The 10,802-nt window shown below is 32.0% G+C and overlaps 1 protein-coding gene across 1 annotated transcript; it reads left to right on the plus strand.

The window, feature by feature from the left end:
* Positions 1-3,045: 3,045 nt before the first annotated feature.
* LOC117905148 (triose phosphate/phosphate translocator, non-green plastid, chloroplastic-like) lies at positions 3,046-8,059 on the plus strand. Its single transcript, XM_034818063.1, has 9 exons — positions 3,046-3,651; positions 4,601-4,723; positions 4,808-4,960; positions 5,202-5,287; positions 5,452-5,536; positions 5,932-6,051; positions 6,167-6,235; positions 7,547-7,676; positions 7,766-8,059. Exons 1-9 carry the CDS (start codon positions 3,256-3,258, stop codon positions 7,834-7,836), a joined length of 1,233 nt encoding a protein of 410 aa, XP_034673954.1. The 5' UTR covers positions 3,046-3,255; the 3' UTR covers positions 7,837-8,059.
* Positions 8,060-10,802: the final 2,743 nt, after the last annotated feature.

Raw genomic sequence — 10,802 nt, forward strand, 5'->3', positions numbered from 1 at the left:
ACAATATTACTCTTGGATGATTTTGGTGCATAAATAAAGAATTGAAATGCATGAAAGTCCTAGTGCACCAACAACCTTACAAAGAAATCTTATGAAGTTTTGGTCTTGAAAAACTCTTCTCTTTGAGGTGGTTTTCTTTTTCATGATTTCTCTTTGGCTTTATTTATCTTTGTGATTGCCACTTTAGAAATCGTCTTGCCTAATCATACTTGAAATATGATCATTAGTTCTAAATTTTGTTTTGTTATCATCAAAATCAAGATTAACCAAACCTTTGTTTCACAGATATTTATGTAAAAAATGAGTTACTTTTTAGGAAAAAATATAAGAATGATTAGATTCACAGTTTATAGATTATTTTATCATTTTAACCAAATATTTCTCTTTTCTCTCACTTTTATAGCATTCTTTTTTTCTTTGTTTCTTTTTAATCTGAACACAACATAATAACATTAATTGATGGAGAGAATTATCTAGAAAGTATGGTGATGAATGGAATTTTAAAAATCACTTTTAAAAATCTTAGCATTGGTTTATGTATATTTTTAAAAATAAAAAGGAGTAATAAATTCTATTTTAAAAGTAGAATTTACAAAAGTATAAATTTTTTAAATTAAATATTTATTTTTTTTATATTTATCTTGCATTAAGAAAAAAAATTATAACAAATTTTCATTCAATACTTTGTCTTAATTTAAAAATTTTAATTGTATCTTTAAAAATTACCTTCAAAAAGTTAAAAAAAAAATTGAGGTAATTAGTAAAATTGTTTAATACCTCAGTTTTTTTAAAGGGCGATTATGTTAAAGGAGTAGATGAATGTGATAATGGTCCTCAAGACTATAACACGAGGGTGGGCACAATGACATGAGGTGTGAGCAGAAAATGGACATGAGTTGATGGTCTTCACTTTCGATCCAAATGTGGGAATGTATATGAGCATGGTTAGCATGCCCCAAGGGCCATGAGCCAAGGGAGGGCTTAGCACCAAGACATGTTAGGAGTGTGGACCAAAAAGGGGGTTTGGCATGCATGCACACGGGTTGTCGTCTACTCTATAGATGGATGCAACAAGTTGATTGGTTGCAAGGCTTGATTAGATCAAATGCACGGGTTGATTCAAGCATATGAACGGGTTCACTTAGGGCAAAACACAATAGGAAGCATTGGGGCAAACCCAATCAAGTCATATTGCATCATGAGCATTGAAGATGCTCCAAAATCTTCATAATAATTGACAATTTTGGTTGTTCCATTTCTAGATTCAAAGGAGGTGCCTTGATGTAGAAAAGGGTTTTTGGGTTTTGGGAGAGTTTTCCCAAGGAAGAGCTAACGAGTAGTGGTCTCTCCCTTTGGTTGGGGAGGAGGTACTTATGTGTTCCTCTTGCATGAAGCTTCTAGAAGGTTTCCTCTCCCTTTGAGTTATTTTTTTAGGTTTTTGATTTTATAGTCTTCATGGTTAATGACATGGCACTCATGCAGAGTTTTTGCCTCTTAGGTCAAGTCAAAGGTGGGTTCCTTTTTTACTGAGTGTATTAGCTTGACCCGGTGCAAATGTGTGTCATTCAAATACACCTTTGGAACTAACATGCCTTCATGGTTATTGACCTTTTACACTTAGTTAATTACCCTTGTATAATTAATACAATAGTCTTGTACAATTGTACAAATTCATATCCATATTCTTAGGTATGTGCACAAGTATATTAATAATATTTCTAATAGTTTAATAAAAGGAATTCGTGGACCAATTGCTTTTGAAGAGGACACCATGTACATTTTGTGGAGTTAGGGATTCAAACTTCAATATGGAGGTGCACCAACTTGCATGAGACGAGTGTGTGATATGCAATGTATTTTTTTGGAAGTGAGCAACCCTTGTGCTTAGCAAAAGAAGTATGGCAGTTGACAAGAAATATTCATTTTTTTTTTTAAATGGACTACCTTGTATATCCTTCGTACAGTTAGTTCAGTTCAAAATCCATGTCCATATTCTTGGATTTGTGGATAAATATGTTAACCATATTTCCAATAGTTTAGGAGAAGAAATCCATAAATCGGTTGCTTCTGAAGAGGAAACCCTATACATTTAGTGGGAATAGGGATTCAAAACTCTAATGTATTAGTGTAAAAACATACATGGGGTGAGTGTGTGATGTATCAATATATTTCGTGGAGGTGAACAACCCTTGGGTGAGGGAAAAAAATAGGGAAGTTGATAGGAAATAACCTAATTCCTTCATAATGAACCACCTTATACACTTTTTATACTATTAATTCATTAATATTGCATAGTTAGTATAATTTTGTCTTATACAATCGTTCAAATTCCACATTTGTATTCTTAGATGTGTACACAAGTGTGTGAACTATAATTCAATCATAATCTATACAACAAAAATCTACATTAGTACAACCATTTAGCTCAAGTTTCAAAACTTTAAACACCAAAGCAACACCAACCGCAAAACTTAAATTTTGTTATCAATTTTCTCCTAATTTTCTCAACAACCAAAGAGTGCAAAGAAACGAATAAAAAGTCAATGCAAATATTTTCATAAAAAAGGAGAAAAAAAAACCCCTTTTATATTGATGATGAAAATGAGATCATAATGATACTAGTACCATTACGGGAATTATCTACCCAATTGATATAATTATTTCCTTTTTTTTTTTTTTTAAGGATTTTCAAAACCATTAATTTTTTAATAAATATTGAAAAGTTCTAGTATCTTACATAAAAATTAGTATTATTCTTTTCGATTTTAAAAAATAGAAAATAGAAAATGTATCCAAACATATACTAAAATTTTTATTTGTGATTCTTTTTCTATTTTATATGATAAAGATTTTATTAAAATAATTTAAATTTAAATTTTTTTAAAAAAAACACACTTCTTATCAATCTATCACTTTTGTTAGTGTGTTTTATTTATCTTAAATAAATAAATAAAATTGGAAAAAAAAAAAAACAAAAAACAAAGTAGAAAATAACTAGGTCCGAATTTGTGACCAAGTGGAGAATTCCCGGCAAAGTAACATCCAGGGGAATATGCGGTCGCTGGTCTTGGGCAGGCAGCGCACCAAACCCTCAATTCCAAGCTCTTTAAACGCACCAACTTCTTCGCTACTGGGCGGACATTCCAACGATTCCGCCTACCTCCTTTTTTCTCTCTTTTGCTCTCACTTTCCTTCACTTTCTCTCTCTCGCTGCCGATCCGGATCTCCATCTCCTTACTCCTTCCCTTGCCTAAAATGCAGAGCACCGCTTTCACTTTCTCTCCTTCCATCTCCTCCATCTCTCTCTCCAAACCTCTCAAGCCTGCCGCTTCTCTCTCTAGATTCAGACATATTTCTCTCTCTTCTTCTTCTTCCAAATCTCCTGATCTCGCCTCTTCCAATGGCGTCTCTGCTTCTTCCTCCGTTCGGACGCCGGCTGCGCTCTCCTCGTCGAGGTTCGGCGCGTTTGGTTCTGCTTCCTCCCTCGTTGAGGATCGGAGGAGGGGTGATTTGACGGTTAGGGCGAGTTCGGTGCCGGAGAGCGCCGGGGAGAGCGAGAAGTCGGGGAACTTGGTTCAGACGTTGCAGCTCGGGTTGTTGTTCGGTCTTTGGTACCTTTTCAATATCTACTTCAATATCTACAACAAGCAGGTTTGTTTTTGTGGTGTGTGTTCTGAAATTTGAGATTTTTCGTAGCAAAGCCTCTGATGAACTGACGTAATACCGCCATGTTAGGCTTAATTGATGTGAGTTTTTCATATTTGAAAATCGAACTATTGGAGCTCTTTTCTAGGATGGATTTGATTGTTTCCTTGGTGTTCATTACGCTGGCTTTAAAGGTTGAAAGCTCTGGAATATTGAATCTTTTGATTGGGAAATAAATTTGAAAATTATCATTATTTATGATACGAAAGACAGATCCTCCCCTAAACTGAGACTAATGACATTATGCTAATGGGAGTTTATTATTTTTGGAAGATATAAGGATCTCTCACTTTTCTTAGTAGCCATGTGTCAGGTTTCAAGTTATGGGCTAAGATCTGGTTTTTAGTGTTTATTTTTTATATTCCTGTCACCCATGAATGCCAGAATGATGAATTTCTGTAACTGTAAATTTCATACTGTGAAAAAATTAAATGACTTTGAAAATGAATCAAAACAACAATATGTAAACAAGGTAGTGTTTCATGTTCCGGAAAATTCACGGTTGCAAGTGTTTCAAATTTTATAAATTTAATTATCTTTATGTTCATTTTAGTCCTAACAAAAATGATCACATGGAAGTTTTTGAGAAAAAAACTGAAGTTAAGTGCAAGGGGATATTTTACAGAACCTAACTGGCGAGATACAGTGAGTCATTATCTATGAACATTATGAAGCCTTTGCAGCCCCGATCATTAGAAAGTGTTTTTATGAACCAAATTCTGTCAAAAGACAGTAATTAATGGTGGCAATACATGGATTATGCGAATCAATTTTTAATTATTGACAGTTAATCTTGATATTTGAAAATTTTGGTTATATGAATATGTGAAAAAGTTTATTGTTGAATTTGTCAGACATAGACTCCAGCATAATTAACGATACCTTTTGCTCACAGGTTCTGAAGGTCTACCCATACCCTGTAACTGTCACTGTGGTTCAGTTTGCAGTAGGGACTGTACTTGTTATTCTTATGTGGGGACTTAATCTATATAAGAGACCAAAAATTAGCAGTTCGCAGGTATTTCAATGTTGTTGGGGGTAATCCTGTTTTTAAATTATTGAATTTACATTGCACTTCTTATTGTGTCTATTCATTTTACAGCTTGTAGCAATCCTGCCACTTGCTGTGGTGCACACGTTAGGCAACCTGTTTACTAATATGAGTCTTGGGAAAGTGTCTGTTTCATTCACTCACACAATTAAAGCTATGGAGCCCTTTTTCTCAGTTGTCCTCTCTGCTATGTTTCTAGGAGAGGTGAGCATTTCTCATGTTTCTTTCTTGCCTCCCTTTCCTAATTAGTTGCATCACCTGAAATCCTCAATTGAGATTTAGTTTCTATACTCCAATTTCATGACATGAGACTGAGATGCCTATGATGTACATCAAAGTTGCCCTCTTGGGCAGATGATTGAGGAATTCATGGCTCTGACATTTTTTAAGAGTTATCCTTAAAAGTTGTTTATAACTTTATGCCTTTGTTATCCTGCCCTTACAGTTTCCTACAATCTGGGTGCTCTCCTCCCTTCTTCCTATTGTTGGTGGAGTGGCGCTGGCATCAGCCACTGAGGCCTCCTTCAATTGGTGAGAAAATAAATATGATTATATGTTATTTATTATCCTTTTTTATAAGGGAATTTACTTGTTTTGTTTGAGTTCAGTTACAGAAAAATTATTAGCTCAGAAGTAATTAAAATGGCTATCTTAGATTCTGACAAAATAATCTCATCATTTTGTTCCTAAATCAGGTCCGGGTTTTGGAGTGCAATGGCATCAAATTTGACAAACCAATCTCGTAATGTTCTTAGCAAGAAGTTCATGATTAAGAAAGAGGTAATCTACAGGATCCAGATCTTAATAACCTGTTTTTGGTAGTTATTTAGTTTACAAAGGAGAAAGGAAGTTGATAGTTATTGAACTGCTAGTGTCATGGGAATATTTTATTTTTTTATTCCTTGATCAAATTGGAATAATTATCATACTTCAGTTCATTGTAATATTTTTGTTTTAGAATTTATTTTACATTTTTTTTCTGTTTCCAATTAATTGTTATTGGAGTGCTAGTGTCATGGGAAGTTTTGATTTTTTTTTTTCTGTTCCTCAACGAATTAAAATAATTATCATACTTCAATTCATTGTGATATTTTGTTTTATAATTTATTTTAATATTTTTTTTCTGTTTCTTTCTGTTTGAAATTGGCATCTGACCAGCAGTTCGTTCTCAACAGGATTCATTGGATAACATTACCCTCTTCTCAATAATCACAATTATGTCCTTTATCTTGTTAGCCCCTGTGTCTATTTTCATGGAAGGCATAAATTTTACCCCTTCATATCTGCAGTCTGCTGTAAGTAAATTTCAAGAGTCTGATATTGCTACATTTCCATTTTCATTTTTGGTCATTCATAAAGTAACATCAGTGATTAATGAGTCTGTGATTTTTGTTATTTATTGCATATTAGGGACTGAATATCGGACAGATCTACAAAAGGTCTCTCATTGCCGCACTCTGCTTCCACGCATATCAGCAGGTGAGGCCTGTTATATGTTTTTGTTGTTCTTCTGCTTCCTGAAGTCATGTCTTATATTTCTCCTAGTGCCTGCACTATACTTTTGTGGCTGTAGTCGTCTGTTTGATAGCTTTTTTCCAACTTGAACATTAACAAAGTAATCTATTTTGCTGATTCTAAGTTGGACCTCTTAACTTCTCATGAGCATAGATAGCTGCTTTGATGATTCCATATCTGAATGGATTTTACCTACATCAATTGATTTTTCTGGTACAGAGAAGGGGGAAAAAATGAAACTGACTAATCACAAAAGCTAAAGTTCTGCAGATAATTGAATTCAATTAAGCTTCTTACTTAAGTTCATGGCTATGGTTTTCCATACTAATCATTGCACTTGAATGGGAAAAAACAGAACGGTCACCATGTATGACTTTTTTTATATCGAACTAGATAGAACAGACTCAATCATGCCATATGAATAGTAACGCATAAATATGACATTGCATTAAATAATTTTTTGGATTTTTTATGCTTCTTTACCATGCTTTTTATTCTTTTATCTGCTCTTTTCTTTGTATAATTGGAAGTTTATAAGGTTTTATATTAATAGCTATCAAAGTGTGTTGGTAAGTTTATGACTGTACCTAAGCTTACCAGTCAACCACATTTTATTTACAAATATTTTGGATCCTAATTTTCATTTGGAAAATTCATGAAGGCAATAGTTTGATATTAATTATGTATAATTATCATATCTCTATTAAAGAAATTTATCAAAAGTTACCCATCACAAAGTTCTGAGACTCCCATTAAGTCAATAGAAGTAGATCTTGAGAACATGTTTAGTTCCTCTGTTAGTTTTGACAAGTCACTGACTCATAGGTGATGACAAGATGGAACATAATCAGTGAGATTATAGTGCTCATAAGATATACAGCATACTATGAGAACAAGAGATCTTAATATCTATGAAAATTTTGGATGTGAACCCCTAATGAAATCTAATATAATGATATTTTAAATAATAAATAAAATTTGAGAGGGAGAGAAGACAATTGGTGATGTTATGGTGGGTGTTGTGAAAGAAATTAGACATTTTAGTAAGAATATAATGAATTGCACCAAAGGTTGTCTTTGTAAAAGACTGGCAACATTCATGTACGAAGGTGAGAAAGTATGGAAACCAAGGTCTTGTTAGAAATGGTCAATGCCTGTGAAAGCTTGCCAAGATCTTCTTTAGTGAGAGTTGACTCCTAAATTTGTTGCTGTCTTTGTATTATTCATCAATTCCGAAAAAATTTGGCTAAATATTTAGAAATTGGATTGATGCAGGTTTCTTATATGATATTGCAAAGGGTATCCCCAGTTACCCACTCTGTGGGTAATTGTGTTAAGCGGGTGGTGGTCATTGTTACTTCTGTTCTCTTCTTCCGCACCCCTGTTTCACCGGTCAACTCATTGGGTAAAATTAACTGCATCTGATTTTCCATCCATCTTTTCGAATATCATTTTCATGTTATAAGAAATATTTTTCCCGGGCTTTCACTGTAGGCACTGGCGTGGCTCTTGCTGGAGTGTTCCTGTATTCAAGAGTGAAGCGCATCAAGCCAAAGACAGCTTGAAGTTCGTCAGACGAAAGTTTGTTGGTAACTTGGGTTAGACAAAGTTAATATATTTTGTGGGATTCAAAAATTTAGTTGTAGGCCAAGCGGGAACTTATCTACTCCTTTGATTTTTCCTTTTTGTTTTGTGTTTTCTTTTTCTTGAGATAATTTTATTCTTTTGCCATAATTCTGCTACGGCAAAATGTGCCAATATCAGATGATTTTTCATTTTGCCATTTTTCATTTCTTGCCATGAATGTAGAATTTAGTCTTTAGCAATGTTACCTTAGGGCAAGCTACTGCAAAAATACACTTTATAAGCAGTTCAAATAAGTAATGAAAGCTAAAAGGAACATGCTAGCCAACACTAAGCATCTTTGCCCTATGTAACCACTGTCTATATATGTAGGAACATGGAAATTTTAAAAAGGAAAAGTGTGCTAATTTATAAAGTCTAAACTCAGTTTATTCAACTCAAAACAATTAGGATTTTATATGCTTTTACTATAGGAAAAGGTACTATCAGGGTATTAATTTGTGATGATACAAGTACGGTTGTTGACTTTGAATATGTATTGCCTTTGACTTGAAAGTGAATGAAATTTGAATTATTTTTAGAGGTTGTGTCACTCATATGCTATTGTAAATACTCTACTCTCCGCTAATCTGCAAGCCTCCTTCCTCCTTTGAATGTTCCTACCTTCAAGCTAATCAGGGTTGTAGGTAGTAGTTGGAAAGTTTCTTTTATGCATTTTGTGCCTTGTCCACAACCATCAACCCTAAGCCAGGTGAAAGTTGATTTACTATTTAGCAAAGGAATGTATGAGCCCAAAACATTTACCATAGTTAATTGGGGAAAAGTTCAAAGGAGTGGTCTCATCTATTTTAAGTATCATTCTTAAAATGGTTGGTGGAAGTTCAAGTGTCCATATTTGAAAGTCAGATGGTGTTTCCCAAGGGGGGAAGGGTGGTTGTAAATTAGGTTTGGTCCACTCCTACTTCCCAATTCAAATTTCAGTTGAATGGGGCCCCAGTTTCTAGGGTTGAACCATTTACCAAAGTGGGTGGTTGCAATGATCCCCTGCTTACTAGGAAAAGAAAATTGAAGATGAGGCATATCCTTCTGGCTGACACTGTGGACAAAGGTAAGTGGAAAAGACTAAAAAGGAGTCTTCTTTTTTTTTTTTTTTTTTTTCATTTTTAGGCGAGTAAAATCGTAAAAATAATAGCCTCTAATATTGACTTCAAAATTAAAATTTGTCTTTGGGGGATTTTATTTGAACTCTTTTTATCTGAATTTAAATGAAAATGAAAAAGGAGAAAGGTTCTGACCATGTTTGCTTCCTAGAAAAAAAAAGGTTTATAGAAAAATTAAATAATTTTAAAATAAATAAAATTTTAATTAATTGTAATTATATTTTGTTTTCTTAAAATGAAAATCCATTTTTTTTTCTCATCAAATTTTTGAAACCAAAGATAATTCAAACCGTTGTGTAGATCTTGGACATTGAGTTTAACCCGTTGCCCCTAAAATTACCATTATATCCTAGTCTCCTAACATAAGAGGCAAATGTCTTTTTCCATTGAATACAAACATGGCTGAAAGCCTGAATGTGTCATTTTAAAAAAGTTTTTTTTTTCTTTTATAAAATAAATAATAATTTTAAAAATAACTTAAGATGATTAATGGCCTAATGATTAATTAAAATTAATTAGAAATACTATGTTTGGTTCCTATAAATTACTAAGAAAAAAAAATGTCAAGGAAAATGATTTTCTGATATTTGATTTCGTAGTAGAAAATTTTAAAAAATCAAAATATAATTAAAATTAATTATAAATACTATGTTTGGTTCTTAGAAATTATTATGAAAAGAAAAAAAAAATGTCAAGAAAAATAATTTTCTCATATTTGGTTTCATAGTATAAAATTTTAAAAAATCAAATATAATTAAAATTAATTAAAATTTTATATATTTTTATGTTATTTAATTTTTACATAGAAGAAGAAAAATAGGTTGAAATGAATTTGAAATAACATATAAAAATAATTTATTAATTTTAAATTAAAATTTTACTTTCTTTCACTTTTTCTTTCTTTCCACTTTTTCTCTTTATTTTTTTTATCTCGCATTTTCCTACCAACTTTCTAAGGCCCAAACATAGCCTTAAAGTTTGTTTGACAATATTATTAAAAAATACTTCCAACTAAAAAAAAATGAAGTGTTTGATAAAATTTGCAAAGTACTCATGAAAAAATTGAAAGATTATTTGTAGTACTTCTTGGAAAAACATTTACACATAATACTCTTAAATACGCTTATAAAAAGACACTTCAACTAAAAACACTTCAAATAGAAACAATCCAAAACACATTTTTAAAGTATATTTGATAATACTTTAAAAAAGTACTTCTAGCCTAAAAAATATTTTTGAAAAAAAAAAAAGGCAATTGGTAAAAATTGAAAAATACTTTTAAAAAGTTAAAAATAACTTATAATGTTTCTTGGAAAAGTATTTGGATGATTTTCCTAAAAATGTTTTTTTTTTTTAAATATTTTTACTAAAATTACTTCAAATAAAAATACTACCTAACACATTCTTAATTTATATTCAAATATGGTTTTTCACAAATTACAATAAAAGTTGAACGAAAATGTTGTGGACTAAAAGTACTTATTTGAGAATCATTTTCAAATAGGTCTAATAATTCTTAGACTATGGTAAGTCTTTCTTCCAAAAATAATTATTTTATTATCAATACATTATAAAGAAATATTATTAGAAACACTTATTTTTGTGTAAACTTAAATCCCTACTAGTAGAGGCTAAAAGTGCATAACTCCTCCCAATAAGTTGACGACTTCTTAATTTATCATGTTTAGATGCATCCAACTTAGGAAAATTGTGTAGCCCTTACATAATTAATTGTGGATCTTTTTCTTAAAATTGTGTTAAATTGCATTTCAAGATATTCCTTAAGA

The sequence above is a fragment of the Vitis riparia genome, chromosome 17 (assembly GCF_004353265.1).
Source record: "Vitis riparia cultivar Riparia Gloire de Montpellier isolate 1030 chromosome 17, EGFV_Vit.rip_1.0, whole genome shotgun sequence".
NCBI classification, from domain to species: domain Eukaryota; kingdom Viridiplantae; phylum Streptophyta; class Magnoliopsida; order Vitales; family Vitaceae; genus Vitis; species Vitis riparia.